The following is a 24,191-nucleotide window of genomic DNA, read 5'->3' on the forward strand; positions in this document are numbered from 1 at the left end:
GCACCATTGCTGTCCCCTTTGATTTTTGGCCTGTTTAATTTCAAGTACTCTGATACATGATTGGGGGCAGTGATACTTTTGGAATGTTTGCTTTCTTCTGCATCTCCTATTCCAATTTGCCCATCTGTATCTTCTACCTTGCGTTTCCAGTTTCAGCTCCTTTGTTCATTATAAATGCTGTTAGCATTCTGCTCATGCAGCCTGGTAGAGACCTGCAAAGATTTGAATAACTAGGCAATTTAATGAATTCAGGAAATCCAGCCCAGACTGCATATGGGACCAAGTCTCACTGTAGGAATAGGAGCAGCAGCACTACACTGAGGCAGAGAAAAGGTTAACTGGCTTTTCCATCCAAGAATGCAGCTCTTGCATTCCTATTCAAGAATAGATTGAACCTCCAGCTGTATCAGTAAGTAAATTCTCCATCAGCTGCGGCACTGAGATATAGAAATACAGAAAGGTTCCAGTTCAATCTCTGGCCTCTGCTGTTTAGCCAGAATGGTGTGGGGATGGGATCATCAATTGATCTCAAGCCCTAGACTGGAGAGGGAAATGAAAAAACAATTAGCTACTGTTTCCCACACATCTCTGTAGCTGAGATATCACGCGCTTTGCGGGGAGGTACACGCGAGTGTTTGGCAACTGTTGGATTATACCCCAGCATTATTTAGGGACCGTAGCAGGGGAGCAAATCAGATGCTGCAGGCGATTCTCTCGCCACGTTGCAACCAGTGCAAATCACGTCCTCACTGGGCGTGAACCAGATTTCCAGATTTAAACCCTTATTTAAATATGCACGATCTGTTTATAGCCAGAATCTCCCGCTCCTGCCATTCTCACACCCGTTGGCGCAGTATGAAGAGGGCACAAATCACAACTGATCTCCACAAACGGAGATCAGACGTGATGACTATGCCAGGGGGCTCGGAGGCCATTGTAACCACTAGGTGATCAGGGACATGGCAGGGCAGTGATTTGGCACTAGCGCACTGGCAGTTCCACCAGCTTTGCACTGCCAACAAGCAGGGCCTGAAGGGTGGCATTATGGGATGGCAAAGCGGGGCATTGCTCACCTGGGTGGGGTGTGAGGGGAACCACTGGTACTAGCAATTGGGGAGGTGGCCTAATGCCGTCGATTGGCGGTGGGGGTATCTAATTTTTTTTAATAAATATTTTATTGAAAATTTTTGGTCAACCAACACAGTACATTGTGCATCCTTTACACAACATTATAACAATACAGATAATAATGACCTTTTTTATATAAACAAAAAACAACAAATAAATAAATATTAAATAACAAAAATGAAAACTAGCCCTAATTGGCAACTGCCTTGTCACAGGCTATACCCCCCCCACCCACCCCCCCCCCCCATCCCTCTCTCCCCCCCCCCCCCAATCCCTCTCCCCCCCCCCCCCCATCCCTCCCCCCCCCCCCCATCCCTCCCCCCCCCCCCCCATCCCTCTCCCCCCCCCCATCCCTCTCCCCGCCCCCCCCAAAGTCCTGGGCTGCTGCTGCTGCCTTCTTTTTTCCCCCATCTATCTTTCCGCAAGATATTCGACGAACGGTTGCCACCGTCTGGTGAACCCTTGAGCCGACCCCCTTAGGACGAACTTAATCCGCTCTAGCTTTATGAACCCCGCCATATCATTTATCCAGGTCTCCACCCCCGGGGGCTTGGCTTCTTTCCACATTAGCAATATCCTGCGCCGGGCTACTAGGGACGCAAAGGCCAAAACATCGGCCTCTCTCGCCTCCTGCACTCCCGGCTCTTGTGCAACCCCAAATATAGCCAACCCCCAGCTTGGTTCGACCCGGACTCCTACTACTTTTGAAAGCGCCTTTGTCACCCCCACCCAAAACCCCTGTAGTGCCGGGCATGACCAAAACATATGGGTATGATTCGCTGGGCTTCTCGAGCACCTCGCACACCTATCCTCCACCCCAAAAAATTTACTGAGCCGTGTTCCAGTCATATGTGCCCTGTGTAATACCTTAAACTGAATCAGGCTTAGCCTGGCGCACGAGGACGACGAGTTTACCCTGTTTAGGGCATCTGCCCACAGCCCCTCCTCGATCTCCTCCCCTAGCTCTTCTTCCCATTTCCCTTTTAGTTCGTCCACCATAGTCTCCCCTTCGTCCCTCATTTCCCTATATATATCCGACACCTTACCATCCCCCACCCATTTCTTTGAGATGACTCTGTCCTGCACCTCTTGTGTCGGGAGCTGCGGGAATTCCCTCACCTGTTGCCTCGCAAAAGCCCTCAATTGCATGTACCTGAATGCATTCCCTTGGGGCAACCCATATTTCTCGGTCAGCGCTCCCAGACTTGCGAACTTCCCGTCCACAAATAGATCTTTCAGTTGCGTTATTCCTGCTCTTTGCCACATTCCATATCCCCCATCCATTCCCCCCGGGGCAAACCTATGGTTGTTTCTTATCGGGGACCCCCCCAATGCTCCGGTCTTTCCCCTATGTCGTCTCCACTGTCCCCAAATCTTCAGTGTAGCTACCACCACCGGGCTCGTGGTGTAGTTCCTCGGTGAGAACGGCAATGGGGCTGTCACCATAGCCTGTAGGCTGGTCCCCCTACAGGACGCCCTCTCTAATCTCTTCCACGCCGCTCCCTCCTCCTCTCCCATCCACTTACTCACCATAGAAATATTAGCGGCCCAATAATACTCACTTAGGCTCGGTAATGCCAGCCCCCCCCTATCCCTACTACGCTGTAAGAATCCCTTCCTCACTCTCGGAGTCTTCCCGGCCCAAACAAAACCCATGATGCTCTTTTCTATTCTTTTTAAAAAAGCCTTCGTGATCACCACCGGGAGGCACTGAAACACAAAGAGGAATCTCGGGAGGACCACCATCTTAACCGCCTGCACCCTCCCTGCCATTGACAGTGCTACCATATCCCATCTCTTGAAATCTTCCTCCATCTGTTCCACCAACCGCGTTAAATTTAGCCTGTGCAATGTGCCCCAATTCTTAGCTATCTGGATCCCCAGGTAACGAAAGTCTCTTGTTACCTTCCTCAACGGTAGGTCTTCTATTTCTCTACTCTGCTCCCCTGGATGCACCACAAACAGCTCACTCTTCCCCATGTTCAATTTATACCCTGAAAAATCCCCAAACTCCCCAAGTATCCGCATTATTTCTGGCATCCCCTCCGCCGGATCCGCCACATATAGTAGCAGATCATCCGCATATAAAGATACCCGGTGTTCTTCTCCTCCCCTAAGTATTCCCCTCCATCTCTTGGAACCTCTCAGCGCTATCGCCAGGGGCTCAATCGCCAGTGCAAACAGTAATGGGGACAGAGGACATCCCTGCCTTGTCCCTCTATGGAGCCGAAAATATGCCGATCCCCGTCCATTCGTGACCACACTCGCCACTGGGGCCCTATACAACAGCTGCACCCATCTAACATACCCCTCTCCAAAACCAAATCTCCTCAACACCTCCCACAGATAATCCCATTCCACTCTATCAAATGCTTTCTCGGCATCCATCGCCACTACTATCTCCGTTTCACCCTCTGGTGGGGCCATCATCATTACCCCTAACAGCCTCCGTATATTCGTGTTCAGCTGTCTCCCCTTCACAAACCCAGTTTGGTCCTCGTGAACCACCCCCGGGACACATTCCTCTATTCTCATTGCCATTACCTTGGCCAGGACCTTGGCATCCACATTTAGGAGGGAAATTGGTCTGTAGGACCCGCATTGTAGCGGATCCTTTTCCTTCTTTAAGAGAAGCGATATCGTTGCTTCAGACATAGTTGGGGGCAGTTGTCCCCTTTCCTTTGCCTCGTTAAAGGTCCTCGTCAGTACCGGGGCGAGCAAGTCCAAATACTTTCTGTAAAATTCAACTGGGAATCCGTCCGGTCCCGGGGCCTTTCCCGTCTGCATGTTCCTAATTCCTTTCACCACTTCTTCTACCGTGATCTGTGCTCCCAGTCCCACCCTTTCCTGCTTTTCCACCTTGGGAATTTCCAGCCGATCCAAAAAATCCATCATTCTCTCCCTCCCATCCGGGGGTTGAGCTTCATACAATTTTTTATAAAATGTCTTGAACACTTCATTCACTCTCTCCGCCCCCCGCTCCATCTCTCCTTCCTCATCCCTCACTCCCCCTATTTCCCTCGCTGCTCCCCTTTTCCTCAATTGGTGTGCCAGCAATCTGCTCGCCTTCTCCCCATATTCATACTGTACACCCTGCGCCTTCCTCCATTGTGCCTCTGCAGTGCCTGTAGTCAGCAAATCAAATTCCACATGCAGCCTTTGCCTTTCCCTGTACAGTCCCTCCTCCGGTGCTTCCGCATATTGTCTGTCCACCCTCAAAAGTTCTTGCAGCAACCGCTCCCGTTCCTTACTCTCCTGCTTCCCTTTATGTGCCCTTATTGATATCAGCTCCCCCCTAACCACCGCCTTCAACGCCTCCCAGACCACTCCCACCTGAACCTCCCCATTGTCATTGAGTTCCAAGTACTTTTCAATACATCCCCTCACCCTTAGGCACACCCCCTCATCCGCCATTAGTCCCATGTCCATTCTCCAGGGTGGGCGCCCTCCTGTTTCCTCCCCTATCTCCAAGTTCTCCCAGTGTGGGGCATGATCCGAAATGGCTATAGCCGTATATTCCGTTCCCCTCACCTTCGGGATCAATGCCCTACCCAACACAAAAAAGTCTATGCGCGAATAGACTTTATGGACATAGGAGAAAAACGAGAACTCCTTACTCCTAGGTCTACTGAATCTCCACGGGTCCACACCTCCCATCTGCTCCATAAAATCCTTAAGCACCTTGGCTGCTGCCGGCCTCCTACCAGTCCTGGACTTCGACCTATCCAGCCTTGGTTCCAACACCGTGTTAAAGTCTCCCCCCATTATCAGCTTTCCCGTCTCTAGGTCCGGGATGCGTCCTAGCATTCGCCTCATAAAGTTGGCATCATCCCAGTTCGGGGCATACACGTTTACCAAAACCACCATCTCTCCCTGTAATTTGCCACTCACCATCACGTATCTGCCCCCGTTATCCACCACTATAGTCTTTGCCTCGAACATTACCCGCTTCCCCACTAATATAGCCACCCCCCTGTTTTTCGCATCCAGCCCCGAATGGAACACCTGCCCCACCCATCCTTTACGCAGCCTAACCTGGTCTATCAGTTTCAGGTGCGTTTCCTGTAACATAACCACATCTGCTTTAAGTTTCTTAAGGTGTGCGAGTACTCGTGCCCTCTTTATCGGCCCGTTGAGCCCTCTCACGTTCCACGTGATCAGCCGAGTTGGGGGGCTTCCCACCCCCCCCCCCCTTGCTGGTTAGCCATCATCTTTTTCCAGCTTCTCACCCAGTTCCCACGCAGCTGTATCTCCCCCAGGCGGTGCCCCCCCGCCCATCCTCTCCCGTACCCACTCCCCCCTTTCCCCAGCAGCAGCAACCCAGTAATTCCCCCCTCCCACCCCCCCCGCTAGACCCCCCGCTAGCGTAATTACTCCCCCCATGTTGCTCCCAGAAGTCAGCAAACTCTGGCTGACCTCGGCTTCCCCCCGTGACCACGGCTCGCACCGTGCGACGCCCCCTCCTTCCTGCTTCTCTATTCCCGCCATAATTATCATAGCGCGGGAGCCAAGCCCGCGCCTCTCCCTCGGCCCCGCCTCCCATGGCCAACGCCCCATCTCCTCTCCCTCCCCACCTCCCCCCATCACCACCTGTGGGAGAAAGAAAAGTTACCATACCGCAGGATTAGAACATAAAACCCCTCTTCGCCCCCCCCCCATTCGCCCCACCACTTTGTCCAAACGTTCTTTTTCATAATCCACTCATTCCAGTTTTTCTTCTACAATAAAAGTCCACGCTTCATCCGCCGTCTCAAAGTAGTGGTGCCTCCCTTGATATGTGACCCACAGTCTTGCCGGTTGCAGCATTCCAAATTTTATCTTCCTTTTGTGAAGTACCGCCTTGGCCCGATTAAAGCTCGCCCTCCTTCTCGCCACCTCCGCACTCCAGTCTTGATAAACGCGGATCACCGCGTTCTCCCATTTACTGCACCGAGTTTTCTTCGCCCATCTAAGGACCATTTCTCTATCCTTAAAACGGAGGAATCTCACCACTATGGCTCTGGGAGTTTCTCCTGCTCTCGGTCCTCACGCCATCACTCGGTATGCTCCCTCCACCTCCAACAGACCCGTCGGGGCCTCCGCTCCCATTAACGAATGCAGCATCGTGCTCACATATGCCCCGACGTCCGCCCCCTCCACACCTTCAGGAAGGCCAAGAATCCTCAGGTTGTTCCTCCTTGCGTTGTTTTCCAGTGCCTCCAACCTCTCCACACATCGTTTCTGGTGTGCCTCCTGTATCTCCGACTTCACCACCAGGCCCTGTATATCGTTCTCATTCTCGGCTGCTTTCGCCTTCACGACCCGAAGCTCCTGCTCCTGGGTCTTTTGTTCCTCCTTTAGCCCTTCGATCGCCTGTAGTATCGGGGCCAACAACTCTTTCTTCATTTCCTTTTTTATCTCCTCCACGCAGCATTTCAAGAACTCTTGTTGTTCAGGGCCCCATATGAAACTGCCACCTTCCGACGCCATCTTGGTTTTTGCTTGCCTTCCTTGCCGTTGTTCCAAAGGATCCGCTGCAATCCGGCCACTTTCCTCTCCTTTTTCCATCCGTGTCCAGGGGGAACACCCTCCTGGTTTACCGCATGGTGTTTTTAGCCGTTAAAATTGCCGTTGGGGCTCCTATCAAGAGCCCAAAAGTCCGTTTCACAGGGAGCTGCCGAAACGTGCGACTCAGCTGGTCATCGCCGCACCCGGAAGTTCGGCGGTGGGGGTATCTGATGTCTGCGGTGGGGTAGGGGGGGGGGGGGGAAGGTTTGGAACATTAATCTTAAATCGGGGTGCACATTTTAAGCCGGACCTGCCAACGTCTCCAGACGCAGTTTACCCCAACCTTCAAAATAAATGTTAACTGTGGGTAGATTGCGATCTGGATCATGCCAAACTACCCGGCGGGAATCGCGCCATGTTTCCCGCTCGAAACCACACGTAGAAATCTTTTGGGGCAATTGTGCCCAGTGATTTTTAAAAAGCTGCCCTTCCAACTCTTTTCGAAGTGCAGGAGCAATTTATTTAATGTGCAGCGCCATGAAATTATTTTTCTTGGCTGCACACCCATGGGAATTTATAGGGGCTGACTTGTGCATGGCCTGTGTGGAGACTTTTGGGTCACTGTGAGGCCACACAGCTTAGAGGAAACATTAGTTGCAGCCAAGTAGAAACAGTTCGGCATCGATTACAGGCATGATGGAGAGGTTCTCTGTCGAGGCGGAAATCCCAGAGATTGCTGAAAATGCTAAGTCTCATCCCCGAATCCAACATTTCAAAAGGCACCATTTGGGAGACGCAAGACACTGGAGTGGTAGGGCTTCTTCAGGATTGTTAAATGTGATCATGATTATGTACGTTTTATGCACAAATGCATTGGAAACGTCCAGCTGGCAAGGAATTATACACATCCGAGGAAGTGTTAAAGAGCTGTCCAGCTGTCAAACCTGTCCAAGACGTATCAAAGCTGTCAAACCCAGAAAAAGCTGTTGAATTGTCCAGGAAGTGTCAAAGGTGTCAAGGAACTGTGCAAGGATACAAGCTGAGCTGGCAGGGAGGAGGTAAGGGCAAATGGTGGTGGGTGGGAGGCATGGGTTAGCACTAAGTTGGCATGGGTAGTGGGTGGAAGGGCACTAAGAGAGACATAGTGGTGTGAGGAGCCATGGATTGGGAGAGGGATGGTATAAGTCAGCATAATTTGGCTAGGATGGGGCATAGGGAGTGTGCGGGGGGAGGAGGGGGGAGGGCTGGAGAAATGTTTTTGTTTTATTATCACTCATTAATATATTTCAACATAGTGCTGGAGCACAGAGGCAAACCTTGTGCCCAGCCCACCTCTGCACATGGTAGCCTGCACCTTTGTTCGAGAGTTGTCGCCCGATTCCTTTTTCAGCCTCACCCCCACTCCCACGACAGCTATTTTTAAAGGCCAGGTTTGCCAAGTCAGGAGATCTCCCACCTCGGCGAACCCAACCCTGGACATGCAGTCTATAATTCAATGTGCCTGTTCCAATTTCTGGGTTATGTGCTAAATATTACCTCAAATTCAGCACCACTGGTGCCTCCTGCAAGAAATTAGTGAGATGGGACTTCAGGTTGTAGGAGGGTCTTGTGGAAAAGGGAAAGAAGTGATGCAACACAGGCAGCTATTTGATGTTCTCAATCTCAATGGTGAATAAATTCATGAGCTTTTCACACTTGGCTGGAGATTGTATAATACTTTTAGAATTTCTACTGGCATTTCCGCACACTATAAAATAACTTAATAGAACCCGAGTCGGTGAAAAACGAGAAATGCTGTAAAAAAATAAACAATTATATGGCAATGTAGGCATTTGATTTCCTTAACATACTGAAAATGTGTGTGTTCCCATCTCAACTTTGAATCAACTCTGAAACACTGACAGAAATGTTATAACTTTGAAAATTGGATTGTATACTTTGAAACAGCTTCATTTGCTTTAGGATGAAGTTTTTTGGTCTCGAGAGGAGAACAAACTCCCGCCATATATTCCTGGAGGAAAGTTCTCAAGTTTGGAAGGCTCTCAGCCAAATTTTGGAACTGCTTTGAATAACTGCATCCAACTATGGCACTGCTGTTGGCAGCTGCTTCATTTAAACAGAAACGACGCAGCAACCAGGCTCCAGGCATAAGAGGAATACTGAAACTGAACTTACTTGGCCGTGTGGTGTCCGTGGTTCTACTCTCGACTTTTATCACTCGTACAGTTGCTGGTTTTTGCTCCATCGCTGATAGGTCATCACCCTAAAGAAAGGTGCAACAAATCTTATGAAGTCAGTCACTTTTCACAAGACTTTAATTCAGTATTTATGCCTTAGCTCGGAATGTGTTCCTAACACGAAAGTATGTTCTTTTCAAACTAATTTACCGAAACTATACTGGTGTGGTGCAGTGTCTGACCTTCTCAGTGAGAATAGCTTAAGTAACTGGTCTAAAGACTAAAATTACAATTTGTTTTAAGAGTTTAATGGCAGGAGGTTTGGCAAGGGACGCGATCCAATGGCCACACTTCACCCAAAAAGCAGCTTGCCGCGGTGCAGCTTGGCCGATAAGAGCTGGGAGACCCCACTCCTGGGAGCTACCCGGCTCACCACGCCTCGCGAGATCCGGCTTGATCTCATGATGTAAATCCCGACCATTGTGGGTGGGGTCACCTTTTGCCAAATCTGCATATTAGAGCGAGACAGCTAGCCTCAGTCTCATGTGCAGATTCCCAAGGTACCTGAGGCTTTGGGATTCATCCCCTTCGCCTTGGAGACCTCGGGCGAGCGCCGTTCAGCATAGATCCCCACAAATCAAACTGCTCTACACAAACATCTATAGCGCAGTCTCAATCAATGGGTGGGAATCAGAAAAGTTCCAGATCAAATCCGGAGTCAGGCAGGGCTGCCCTCTCTCCTCTGGCGTTTTTGTGTGCTGCATAGAACCTTTTGCCGAGTCCATCAGGAAGGATCCGGGTATAAGAGGAGTGACGATCCCAGGCAGTGGAGGCACGCAAGTCAAGGCCTCCCTGTACATGGACGACGTTGCCGTCTTCTGCTCGGATCCTGCGTCTGTACGCAGGCTCTTGACCACCTGCGACCAGTTTGAACTGGCCTCGGGAGCCAAGGTAAACCGTGGCAAGAGCGAGGCCATGTTCTTTGGGAACTGGGCCGACCGGTCCTTTGTCCCCTTCACTGTCAGGTCAGATTACCTGAAGGTGCTGGGGATATGGTTCAGAGCTGCTGGGGCGTGCACCAAAACCTGGGAGGAGCGCATAGCAAAGGCAAGGCAGAAACTGGGCTGGTGGGAGCAACGCTCCCTCTCCATTGCGGGCAAAACCCTGGTCATCAGGTGTGAGGTACTCTCGGTGCTACTGCACGTGGCGAAGGTCTGGCCCATAACCCGACCCTACGCCGCAGCAGTCACCCGAGCCATCTTCAAATTCATCTGGAGATCCAAGATGGACCGTGTCCGAAGGGACACCATGTACAAACCTCTGGAGAAGGGAGGGCGGAACGTACCCAACGCCTCCCTCATCCTGTTGGCCACCTTTGTGTCCAGCTGCATCAAGCTGTGCGTGGACCCCCAGTATGCAAACACCAAGTGTCACTACATACTGAGGTTCTACCTGTCCCCGGTGTTACGAAGGATGGGCCTGGCCTCATTGCCGCAGAACGCTCCAAGTAGTTGGACCGTACCGTACCACCTGTCCTTCGTGGAAACGTTTTTGAAGAAAAACACCTTTGACCACAAGGCAATGAAGCAGTGGTCAGCACGTAATGTCCTCGAGGCCCTCAGGGAAAAGGAGACCGTGGAGGACGTTGGATGGTTCCCTGAGCAGACTGCCAGAGTCATCTGGCAGAACGCCTCATCACCAGAACTTTCAAACAAGCACCAAGACCTAGCTTGGCTGGTGGTGAGAAGGGCCCTCCCTGTCAGATTCTTCATGCACACCCGAAGGCTCTGCGCCAATGCACGCTGCCCTTGGAGTGGCTGTGGGGGAAATGAGACGGTCACACACCTCCTTGTGGAATGTGCCTTTGCAAAGAAGGTCTGGAGAGAGATGCAGTGGTATTTGTCAAGGTTTATCCTGAACAGATCTGTGACACAGGACTCTGTGCTCTACAGACTGTTTCCAGGGCCACACACCAAGACAAATATCAACTGCTGCTGGAAGGTCATCAACTCGGTAAAAGACGCTCTTTGGTCTGCCCGAAACTTGCTGATCTTCCAGTGCAAAGAATTGTCCTCGACCGAGTGTTGCAGACTGGCACATTCCAAGGTCCAGGACTACGTGCTGAGGGACGCACTCAAGCTTGGGGAAGCTGCCGCCAAGGCGCAATGGGGAAAGACCACTGTGTAAGGTCTTTCCAGCAAATGTACACCGAGGGGCGGTTAACAGTGTAAACCCCCCTCGGTCTGGGCCACCAACACTCCAATGTATAAAACAAACATGACAATGTAAATATTTAAGAAGGAATTGTAATGTAAAGAGTGATATGTGTATAATAATATCAAAATTGAATGGAAGAAAGTCAAGGCAATGTGTAGCTCTGACGGAAATGTACAGTCAAGACAATTCGAAATGTGCTGTAATGCTTATGATAAATTTTATGAATAAAGTATATATTTTGTTGAATAAAAAAAAATATAGATCCCCACAAAAGGGGTCCAGACAGAACAGCCAAGGAATCGAAGGCCCCCAGCTGCATGTCCTTTGGGCAGAGCAGTGCCCTAGCATTGCTGGTGCCACCTGGGCACCTTGACGGTGCCAGGTTGGCACCCTGGCAGTGCCACCTGGGTGCCAGCCTGGCACTCGCCATGTTCCCATTTAGTTAGATCTTCAGAAGTATTTTTGAAAATCTGAGAAATACCTGATTTTATTTTTTACTTATATATGGATGGTAGCAGAAAACAGTCGGCCTACAAAGACATATGAACTATGAATCAGGGGCAGAATTAGGCCATTCAGCCCCTCTTGCAAGTTCTGTCATTTAATAAGATCATGGCTGAACTGATTTTGTTTTGTACTCCACATTCCTATCTACCACTGATAACCTTGAAATCCCTTGCCTGACAAATCTAACCTAACATAGAACATACAGTGCAGAAGGAGGCCATTCGGCCCATCGAGTCTGCACCGACCCACTTAAGCCCTCACTTCCACCCTATCCCTGTACCCAATAACTCCTCCTAACCTTTTTGGACACTAAGGGCAATTTAGCATCGTCAATCCACCTAACATGCACCGTCTTTGGACTGTGGGAGGAAACCGGAGCACCCGGAGGAAACCCACGCACACACGGGGAGAACGTGCCGACTCCGCACAGACAGCGGGGAATCGAACCTGGTACCCTGGCGCTGTGAAGCCACAGTGCTAGCCACTTGTGCCACCGTGCTGCCCTGACATAAGAGATAATAACAAGACATAATATGATGCAATCTGCCCAGCAACAAGTAAAAATCTGCCTAGCAATAGCAGTAGCCAGCATTCAAAAGGCCAGATGAAATGCATCTTTTCCAGTAATGAGATTAGCAGGCCTCATAGATAAAATCAGGTGTGAATCATCTATTCGTAGAAACAGCTTACCAAAAAGATTGGGAGATCAGGAAGGTATACACATGCTAATTTCTAGAGTGAAGGAATTTGATAGAGACAGACAACCAAACCCACAGAATGCAAAATCAAATGGAAGAAATTGTATGATTGCCAATCCCTCAGAAGCAGGGAGGCCAGTTTACATCTAGCAGCCTGGAGGCTAGTTTTACATCTAATAGGAGAGAGGGCCAGTTTTATACCTAAAAGTCGAGAGGGCCGGTTTTGCAGCTAACAGCCTCTAAGTCTTAGAGATAAAACAGTGCTGAAAACCTTTGTAAAGGCAGTTTAAATATCTTTGTTGAACCAGGACCAGACGTTTCCCAGACTTGATTATCCTCTTTAAGTCCATAAGACCATAAGACATAGGAGCAGAAGTAAGGCCATTCGGCACATCGAGTCCACTCCACCATTCAATCATGGCTGATTTCAACTCCATTTACCCGCTCTCTCTCCATAGCCCTTAATTCCTTGAGAAATCAAGAATTTATCAACTTCTGTCTTAAAGACACTCAACGTCCCGGCCTCCATCGCCCTCTGTGGCAATGAATTCCACAGACCCACCACTCTCTGGCTGAAGAAATTTCTCCTCATCTCTGTTCTAAAGTGACTCCCTTTTATTCTAAGGCTGTGCACCCGGGTCCTAGTCTCCCCTGCTAATGGAAACAACCTCCCTACATCCACCCTATCTAAGCCATTCATTATCTTGTAAGTTTCTATTAGATCTCCCCTCAACCTCCTAAACTCCTCAGACGTTCATTGTATGTTAGGCCTACCATTCCTGGGATCATCCGTGTGAATCTCCGCTGGACCCGCTCCAGTGCCAGTATGTCCTTCCTGAGGTGTGGGGCCCAAAATTGCTCACAGTATTCTAAATGGGGCCTAACTAATGCTTTATAAAGCTTCAGAAGTACATCCCTGCTTTTATATTCCAAGCCTCTTGAGATAAATGACAACATTGCATTTGCTTTCTTAACTACGGACACAACCTGCAAGTTTACCTTTAGAGAATCCTGGACTAGGACTCCCAAGTCCCTTTGCACTTCAGTATTATGAATTTTGTCACCGTTTAGAAAATAGTCCATGCCTCTATTCTTTTTTCCAAAGTGCAAAACCTCGCACTTGCCCACGTCGAATTTCATCAGCCATTTCTTGGACCACTCTCCTAAACTGTCTAAATTTTTCTGCAGCCTCCCCACCTCCGCCATACTACCTGCCCCTCCACCTATCTTTGTATCATCAGCAAACTTAGCCAGAATGCCCCAGTCCCGTCATCTAGATCGTTAATATATAAAGCGAACAGCTGTGGCCCCAACGCTGAACCCTGCGGGACACCACTCATCACCAGTTGCCATTCCGAAAAAGAACCTTTGATCCCAACTCTCTGCCTTCTGCCTGACAGCCAATCGTCAATCCATGTTAGTACCTTGCCTCGAATACCATGGGCCCTTATTTTACTCAGCAGTCTCCCGTGAGGCCTTTGTATCATGTGATAACTATAAGCTGGTTTTCACTTATAGATCTATTTACTTTGGATGTTATTTGGGGAAAGAGGAGTTCAGGGATCGTATATATATGTACAGCAACAAGGGGTACGTTCTACATAAACTGTGTATGTGTTTAGTAATTAATAATTAAAAAAATCTTTGTTAGTGTCAGAAGTAGGTTTACATTAACACTGCAATGAAGTTACTGTGAAAGTCCCCCAGTTGGCACACTCTGGCACCTGTTCGGGTACACTGAGGGAGAATTCGGAATATCTAATTCATCTAACAAGCACGTCTTTCGGGATTTGTGGGAGGAAACCGGAGCACCCGGAGGAAACCCATGCACAAATGGGGAGAACGTGCAGACTCCGCACAGACAGTGTCCTAAGTCAGGAATCGACCCCGGGTTCCCGGCGCTGTGAAGCACCAGTGCTAACCACTGTGCTACCGTGCCACCCATAATGTACTTAATTGTCTTAACATAGTATAGTGTGTTCATGTGTATTTGTCTTTTCTTTAATTCAATAAATAATTTTAATAACTGTTACACTATGACTGGGTTGCTAATTCTCATTGGGGTTTCACTTGACTCCTCACATACACTCCAAAAACAAAACTATACACCCCACGGACCAGTGTTTCAAGTTGGGATACCCTACAGATTACATCAGCATGGTTCATGATATCACCCCTCACTCTTCGAAACACCAGTGTAAACAAGCCCAGTCTGTCCAACCTTCATTCCAGGTATCACTCTAGTAAACCGCCTCTGAACTGCCTCCACGCATTTATATCCTTCCCTAAATGAGACCAAAACTGCACACAGTATTGGACAAGTGGGGCCGGAGTCTCCGTCTGGAGACTAAGTTCTCTCACTAGTGGAGACTCGTTACTGGCATCCTTTAGCACGAGGAGCGGTGCCTGGGGTGTGATTCTCTTGCCTCTACCATGCTAATTTATGCATGGAGGAAAGCTCGCTGCATTCCGTTGGAATCTGGTAGCGAGCCGCTTTTTTGAGCAGGCAGCCCGATTCCGAGGTCCGGCAGCGGGCCCCTCTCCCCCCCCCCACAATGCAAATCCTGCCCCCCACCCCTGACAAGTAGGGGCATCCCCACCACAGGCATAATGGATCACAACCCCACAGTACGCACATATGAGGGTAACCTGACCCCACCCCCCAGCCCCCCATTACGCCTCACCAACCCCTCATCAGAGACCCCCCCCTAAAAGCTGAAAAGCAGTCCTGGCAGTAGAGTTAAAAATCACATACCCTTTCCTAACATCTGCTGCCTCAGACAAAATGTTTAAAGTAGCAGCTGTTACAAGCGTCAGAGGCTTCCTCGAAAGCCAACTACTCTTAAAGTGGCTTCAAATCCCTTGACAACCTTTGAAATAAAAATCTTCCATTCTTCAATTTCACACAGCAATACATTGCATTAGCCAGTGATTGACAGTTTTATTGCTCCAGAAACAGGTGCTTGCTGGATTGCTGACCTATCTTCCCTTCATGCTTGAATGCATCTCCATTACCCGGGTTTGATGCTAACCACAATGTTTATAAACATTTGCTATGATTGGCAGTTCCTCACTAGATCAAAGGCAGCTATGTGTTTTCTGCTGTGAAAAGAGGAAGTGACACTTTTGTCTGAGGCAGCAGATATCAAAACTCTACTGGCTGGACTGCTCCAGCTTACAGGCAAGGGTGACTGATGGGGGTGACTGATGGGGGCTTCTGATGGGGGGATCTATTGGCAGGCTCTCTAAGGGGGCTCTCAGATGGTGGGGTCTGATCGGGGGTCTCTGATGGAGTGTCTCTGATGGGGAATTTTTGTGGGGGTGTCTGATGGAGGGTCTCTGTTCGAGTCTCTGATGGGGGGTGTCACAGGAGGGCGGGGGGGTCAGTGGTGGGGGTGTTGGACGGGAAAGGGGATGTCAGACGGGGGAAGGGGCCTTCTGACGGACTTTGGGGGGGACCTCAGTTACTCAAATCCCACCAAGAGGATTCCCGCTGTGTGAATTGGTGCAGAATGATGGGAAGGGGTTGCTGCTAGAGACTCGGACGCAAATGTGATTTGTACCCTCCCTCCAGCGAGGGGCATGTAGCTGACTGCTGCCGCCTGCAGGGGACCGAAGCATCGGAAGGCACCCATCCCGTATTTTGGCTAACTCTCCATTCTCCACCAGATCGGGAAACCCCTGCTGGCATCGGGCAATGGAGAATCCACCCCGTGGTCTCACCAATGCCCCGTATAACTGAAGCATAGCATCCCTACTTTTATGTTCAATTCCTCTCGTAATAAAGGATAACATTCCATTGGTTTTCTTAATTACTTGCTGTGACTGCATACTAACTTTTTGTGACTCATGCACGAGAACACCTAGATCCCCCTGCCCCTTGGAATTTTGCAGCCATTCTCCATTTCAGTCGTGCTCTGCTTTTTTATTCTTCCAGTCAAAGTGAACAACTTCACATTTTCCCACATTATACTCCATCCGCCAGATTTTTACTCACTCACTCAACCTATCCACATCCATCTGCAGCTTCCTTATCTCCTCTTCATAATGTACTTTTCTACCTATCTTTGTGTCACCTGCAAATATATCAACCATGCCTTTGCTCTCCTCATTGATATGAATTATAAAAAGCTGATGCCGCAGCACAGACCCCTGTGGGACTCCACTTGTCACATTCTGTCAGTTAAAGAAAGACCCATTTATGCATACTCTCGGTATTCTGTCAGCCAGAAAATCTTCTATCCATGTTAACATATTACCCCATACATCATGAGCTCCTCCTTTGTGCAATAACCTTTTATGTAGCACCTTGCCAAATGCCTTCTGGAAAACCAAGTATAGTACATCTAAAGGCTCCACTTTATCCAGGGTGCATGTTACTCCTTCAAATAACTCCAATATATTGGTCACATATGATTTTTCTTTCACAAAACCATGCTAACTCTTCCTGATTACCTTGAGTTGATCTAAGTGCCTGGCTTTAACCTTCTTAATGATCGTTTCTAGCACCTTACCCACGAAAGACATCAGGCTAACTGGCCTACAGTTTCCTCTTTTCTGCCTCCCTCCCTTCTTGAAGAGGAGCTATATTTTCTACTATCCAGTCTGATAGGATTTGACCAGAATCTAGAAAATTTTGGAAAATTAATGGCAATGCATCTGCTACCTCAGTAGCCACTACTTTTAAGAACCTGGGATGAAGTCCATCAGGACCCGTAGACTTGTCAGCCCACAGCTCCATCAGTATTCTCAGTAGCATTTTCCTAATGATTGTAATTTCACCAAGGTCCTCTCTCCCCTCCACCTCCTAATTTACAGCTATTACTGGAATATTTCTTGTATCCTCTATAGTGAAAACAGAAGGAAATATTTGTTCATTCCATCTGCCATTTCCTTATTATTTTTTTATTAATGCCCCAGTCTCACTTTCTAGAGGAACAACACTCATTTTACTAACTCCTTTCCTTTTTTAATACTCGTAGACACCCTTGCTATCTGGTTTTACATTTACTGCTAGCTTTTTCTCATACACTAATTTCTGTCTCCTGGTTAATCTTTCAGTAACTCTCTGCCGTTCTTTATATTCTGACAAATCTCATCTGACCTCTCACTCATCTTTGCACAGTTATTTGCCTTTTCCTTAATTTTGATGCTGTCCTTAACTTATTTAGTTAATCACAGATTGTGGGTTCTTCATTTGGAATTTTTCTTTATAGTAGAAATATACTTATTTTGAGTATTTTAAATATCCCACTGCCATTATTTCTATATTGATCTCCTTCAAACCTTGAATACAGTTCATTTTAACTATTTAAGCTTTGATACCCACATGGTTGCCCTTATTTACATTTAAAATACTAGTCTTAGACACACTCTTCTCCATTTCAAACTGAATGTAAAATTCCATCATATCTTGGTCGCTGCTACCGAGAGTTGCCTTTACTCTGAGGTCGTTGATTAAACCTATCACCATTACACAAAATTAGGTCTAATATGTCCTGCTCTCTGATTGGTTCCAGAACATGCTGTTTTAAGAAACTATTTCAAAAACATTCTGTGAACTCCTCATCCAGGCTACTACTGCCAATCTGATTTTTCCAATTTATATAAAGATTAAAATCATCCATGATTATTGCCGTCCCTTTGTCACAAGCGTCCAATATTTCTTCTTGCGTGCTTCCTCATGATTTATGATTAGTGTTAGGGGGTCTGCAGAGCCACTAGTGACTTATTTTCCCTACTATTCCTCATCTCCACCCAAACCGATTCGACATCCTGACCTCCTGAACCTAATATTGCACCAATGCTATCCTCAATTAACAATGCTACCCCTCCACCTTTACCTCGCTTCCTATTCTTTTTGAATGTCATATACCTCTCACTATTCAGGACCTTGTCCTTGTCATGTCTGAAGCCACCTCTCTGTGATGTATCGGATCATATTTACTTATTTCAATGTGCACTATCAATTTGTTTACTTTGTTATGAATGCTACGTACATTCAGATACAGATCCTTTAGTTTTTGCCTTTTCGTTATCTTTGTAACATCTAGTCTTGACTGTTGGTGTATTTTTAGTTTTTAAAAACATCTCTGTCCTTTCCTGTCATTCTATGGCCTCCATTTCACATTTTACTATTTTGCTCTCCTGCCTTGACTCTACCCTTTGACTTGTTATATCGACCTAAACTCAATCCTTCACCCCCCCCCCCCCCCCCGCCAGCTTACACGAAGAACAACTTTGTCAATTTTCACAACAGACCAGTGAAGTCAAATTCCTTTCATAAACCAGAAAGCAGGAACAGTGGGGAATCAATTATCTCTGTCAATCATCTGCACTGTTCAATCATCCAAGCTGAATAATGCCCTTTCTTTTAAGTTTTGAAAATCATGTTGCATTAAAGATGCACACAGTACAATATGTAATGAAAGGAAATCCTGATGTACTGTTTGACTTTCTGAATAAGTTTATTACCAGGACACCATATAGTTCCAGTCACATAAGATAATTTGAGGCTCTCCTGCATAGAATTGCAGTGGATTTAAGTGGGCAGGGTTGCTGATATTCACATTGACAAACTCATCATAAATACAAAATGTGCTGTAATAATTGCACTTAACTTATGGATGTGATATAATTACACAAGAAAATCTCGCGACACAGGGTGTAGCAGTTTTCAATGAACAGCAGTCAGTTTTACATAAGTGAAGCCAAAGTACTGTTTTACATTTAATTGAATCAATACTGAAGTCTTTTCGAGGAGATAGATACCCTGGAGGTTTATCTGAAATCAAATTAGAGTGGTGTGTAATGGAAGAATTATACAAGAATTTGTTGTGACTTGTTCCATGTAAACTTTAGCATATTCAATAATTTAACGTTCTGATATTAGTTTAGTGTGTGCAATGATTGCCGCTTCTTAGGATTGCATTATGTCAAATCCACAGTGAAAAAGCAAAGTAAATATGTGCAGCACACATTCTGAGGCTGGGTAGCGCAGTGAATTGGCACACTGCACTTTCAGTTTAGGAGTCTTAATTCAAATCCCTCCCAAATCAATGGGCTGTAATGCTCCACTGAGAAACAAGTTTGTGTAGTTCCCTCTGAGGCCCCGATGCATGTGAACATAGACCATTGAGTTCCCACATTCAGTGTAATTGGATCCGAATTGGAAATCTCAGTTGAATGGCCACAAGGATAGTTGGTGATTCAGTGGCACAGTAAGAAATACTATATTGATGTTAAGGATAGGTACAATGTGAAGGAGAAGGTACCAACTTTGGGTTTCAAAACCAAAATATGGAGCTAGAATAAATAATTCAAGCCCTTGACACTCATTTTCTTCAAGCAATATAATACTTTTCAATCTGAAACTTTAAAGGCTAATTTGTAAGCATGGTACATTTCCTCGTGAACCCATGGTGGGTAGATTTTCACCTTCACTGCTTTGAGTGATATTATGACAGAGTGGATCAGCTGTCCGATTTACATTCCTTTGATTCTATAAAGGGCAGGTGCTTTTTTTTCGGCCAGATTTGCGCTCAGGCGCCGAAGGCGAAACGTCCAACTCCCCTGAGAACGGGGTTGAGCATCAAAATCACAATCCAAATATACGCTGTGCCTCAAAAATAGGCCACTATGATGAGAAACAGCCTCGGGCATCCCGGTTTATTCCAATAGCATTGTAAATATCTCACATTGCCCTGAGGATTATCCAGGATCTTTTACCTTAACTGGCTGCTGCTTGGAATTTTCTTATCCCATCAATAATAGAATTAAAACGATCTTTTTCCAGCATGATCACAATTGAATGTTGGAAATTCACTATCTTGAACTGAAATTTATTTTTCGCACTCCATTAATTAAAACAATAACCAGCTTTTTGAAATAGTAGTGAGTAATGAAGCTCATTTGTGCACAAACAATTATTGGGTCACCCGGTTTTGCAAAACCTCTGCTTTCGTAGCTCATGCAGCATTACAGCCCTTTTCAATGCAGTTCACCTGAAATCAAGCAAACTAATGCAAAATATTGAAGAATTTCATGCACAAATTAAGTCCAGTGCAAATTAAAGCTGCCACAGTATTTTTGCACTGTTCAGACAGTTTGTGCTGATAACCAGCCACGGCCACAAATCTGATCATGTCTCCAGACTGAATTATCACCATTGAATGTTTCCGGTAACTGCCCCAGTTTGTGGGTCTTCGAGGAGGCATTTAAAATTGAGCCACTTTCTTTAATAATTGCATGGACACAAATAGACGTGTTTTAATTTCCTTTTTAATTTACTATGAAACTGATGACAGGATGCAACTGTAACTAGTAAAAGGTTCAATATAGTTTGTTTTGCATAGTTTTGGGTAATTTAAGATTGTGTTACCCACAGGACACTCTTCGATTATTTTTAGTGATAACCCTGGTTTCAGGTGTGATCATTTAAACTGCACCAGAGATTAACACTCTCAAATATAATCATGGAATATTTTTAACGACGGATTGAGAAAACCCTGCCTGAATCTTCTGGTTCGTTGACCATTTTGGGCGGGATTCTTTGGTTCCCCCGGTCGCGTGTTTCTCGGCTGCGCCATTCGCTTGAGGCGGGATTCTATCTTCCCGCTGTTTGTCAATGGAACTTTCCATTGAAACTACCCTATGCCACCGCAAAACGCACTAGCAGAGGTGCGTTGCCAGCGAGAAAAGCAACTACCGGAGAATCCTGGCCTTCACGTTTGGTGATATGTAAATGAGTTTGAGCAAAAGCTTGAATAAATAAATCTTCTAAAAACTAGCACAATTTTAAGTTCAATCTTTACCCAGGTCTCCCCATGTGCCCAAGACAAAAACTCTAGACTATTCTCTTTATTATTCCTAAGGTAGCTTTAGGTTACAGGTAGTAAACAACAGCTGTTATTGATTATCCACATGCATTTTTTAGACCAGAAAAGAATGCTTCCATCTGCAAATGTTGCCTACATAACAATTTCAGCCGGCAAAATTACTATAAGAAGATCTGTCCTCTCACCTCACCAGTAGTCTGGCCTCCTTTCTAAAGGATGAATTTCTAGCAGCACCAGGTTTAATCCCCATTCTCTTGACCCATATGGAACTTACACTGGAGAGACACCCTTAGTTAATTCAACTTATCTGGATAATTAATGTGAAATACCCCATCTGCTTTGTAATACCACACCTGAAGTTTGAGAATTTCAGTATCTATGAACAAACCAAAATTTCTGGGACTTTGTTCACAATCAAACAACATCAGAGGGTGACTGTGACATCTAGGAGCACGTGTCTGATTAAGACAGGGTCATACCCAAAGGATGGAAACATTTTGTACCCTAAAAAAAGTCTGAAAGTTCAAGTCCTAAATTTCAAAGTCTTTCCATTTACTGTTCTAGTTTTTCGTACACTTAGTCCTTTGCACAAGCAAGGTTAAGGGAGAATAGATAAGTTTTTGCTTGCTATCATCTTAGTGTAACAACCACAATTTGTATAGTCTGGGGAGCTTGCTGTGTTTCCTTGCAGCAGATAATATTCTAACTGCTCAAACTTTGACTAATGTTTGGATTGCTTCAAAATACATTGTAGACAGTTTCCTTTCTGATTATTTGTGGTTTATTTTGATTGCAAGGTGTTCAGTTATAACAGAAAACACTACTTTACAAATAATTGTTCAAGCAGACCGGAGACCTCTCAGATGTTTACCTGTCCCCTAATTTCTGCCATTAGGGTCTTATGGGGTACCCCTTTCGCTCGGCTGGTGTGATGATCTCGGACTGGACATAGTTCAAGATCTGCCAATGTCATGGGTCCATAGCTGGCATCAAATTCTCTTCCAGTCCTCTCTATGAATACACAACCAATAGTATTATTATCATTTAAAGTATCAGAAATGTACATGATAAAAACACTGTGAACTGCAGAAACATCAAAGAATTCAGCTCCCTCAATCTGGTCCTATATCTGATGCAATTATTTCCAACAAGTTGTGATGTAAATTCACCACTTGGAGATCAGGTAGAAGAATGGTCTAATTTGTGGCGTTTGTCGCCAATATCACCACTGTAGCAAATAAAGTCAAAGCAATTGACTGTTTTAACATTATTTGGCTACACAAACCAGTTGCAATTACTCTGCCACAGAGGAACATAGGTTTAGAGGGATGTAATGTTATTGGAAGAAGAATGGCAACAAAATATAATAATTATTATTATTATTGTCGCAAGTAGGCTTACATTAACGCTGCAGTGAAGTTACTGTGAAAATCCCCTCCTCGCCAACCTCTGGCGCCTGTTTGGGTACACTGAGGGAGAATTCTAAATGTCCAAATTACCCAACAGCACGTCTTTTGGGACTTGTGGGAGGAAACCGGAACACCCAGAAGAAACCCACGCAAACACGGGGAGAACGTGCAGACTCCGCACAGACAGTGACCCAGCGCTGTGAAGCAACAGGGCTAACCACTGTGCTACCGTGCTGCCCTATATATATCAACTTCATTGCATTGATTTAATCCTTGATTCTACATGAATGTGATCAGAAGCAACAAGCAAACTTTGTGCTGTTCTATGGGGCAAAGAAGGTGAGATTAAAACATTTGAACCTGGGACCCTGGCGCTGTGAAGCAACATTGCTAACCACTGTGCTATTTTGTGATGGGAAATGTATTCTCTGTATTTTGAATTTTTTCAATTATATTAGAATCTGTTAAATTAATAGTTTTCACAAATGCATTCTCTTAACGTGCTGTGAGTAACATACATCAATGATGGCTTGATAGCTTCAAACATTATTTACAAAAATCACAAAGATAAATAAAGTTTGCAAGATGTACAGTTGTATATTTCCTGTTTTCCTCAGGTCCAGATTGTTTATGCTGATTTGCACTTATTTTACACCAGTTCTTACTTTATGCTGATAAGATTCTTAGCAAATCTTTCTAAGCATTGCCATCAGCAAGATCAACAGTGATAACTATCGCAAATTTCAATGTAGCACAGATTGAGGAAATTTTGACCCATATTGCAAAAGACAGAAAGTAGCTTGCCAAAGTCTCAGTTCTAATAACTCTGTAGCCGACTTACTGGCAGTGGTGTAGCGAATGGCTCCAACAGTATGAGTATTATGTGTGGGCTTGGACTAAGAATTAACTTATTTGTAATCTGAATTCATCCATTCTGCTCGTTCTTTTAAGAAAAACATTTATTATGATGTGTTAGAGTTGGGTATTAATGAATAAAAGTGGTTATCCTATGAAAGAGCTGCTTCCTCTTAAAGTAATCTGAGTAGACACATAAACTTTACCTTATACAAAGAAACATAGAAATTAGGAGCAAGAGGAGGTCATTCGGTTCTTCGAGTCAGCTCCACCATTCATTATGTACACAGCTGATCATCCAACTCAGTAACTTGTTCCCTTTTCCCGCGGCCCCCAACCCTCCATATCCATTGATCACTTTAGCCCCAAGAGCAATATCTACCTCCTTCTTCAAAACATACAGGGTGTGATTCAGTCACAGCATTAAACCTAGTGCAGATGGCAGCCTCTGACTAGTGGTGGCAGGGGTCGGTTTTGGGACCACAATTTTTCACAATATACATTAATGATCTGGAAGAAGGAACTGAGAGCACTGTTGCTACATTTGCAGATGATTCAAAGATATGCAGCGGGGCAGGTTGTATTGAGGAAGCAGTGAGACTGCAGAACTTGGACAGGCTAGGAGAGTGGGCAAAGAAGTGGCAGTTGGAATACAATGTGGAAAAATGTGAGGTTATGCCCTTTGGTAGGAAGAATGGAGGCATTCTAAATGGGAAAAGGCTTAGGAAATCAGGGGCGGGATTCTCCGCAATCGGCGCGATGTCCGCCGACCGGCGCCAAAAACGGCGCGAATCAGTCTGGCATTGCGCCGCCCCAAAGGTGCGGAATCCTCCGCATCTTGAGCGGCTGAGCCCTCACCTTGAGGGGCTAGGCCCG

At 46.2% G+C, this 24,191-nt stretch overlaps 1 protein-coding gene across 3 annotated transcripts in view; it reads right to left on the bottom strand.

The window, feature by feature from the left end:
* kiaa0586 (KIAA0586 ortholog) overlaps window positions 1-24,191 on the bottom strand; it is a 934,633-nt gene that overhangs the window by 58,926 nt on the left and 851,516 nt on the right. For all 3 annotated transcript variants that reach the window (XM_072489245.1, XM_072489251.1, XM_072489243.1), the window contains 2 exons: window positions 21,923-22,062; window positions 8,791-8,878 (listed from right to left, as the gene is read on the bottom strand). In XM_072489245.1, coding sequence (XP_072345346.1) covers window positions 8,791-8,878; window positions 21,923-22,062 — 228 coding nt within the window. The remainder of the gene's footprint in view (window positions 1-8,790; window positions 8,879-21,922; window positions 22,063-24,191) is intronic.

This window comes from Scyliorhinus torazame, chromosome 2, assembly GCF_047496885.1.
Source record: "Scyliorhinus torazame isolate Kashiwa2021f chromosome 2, sScyTor2.1, whole genome shotgun sequence".
Lineage (NCBI taxonomy): Eukaryota > Metazoa > Chordata > Chondrichthyes > Carcharhiniformes > Scyliorhinidae > Scyliorhinus > Scyliorhinus torazame.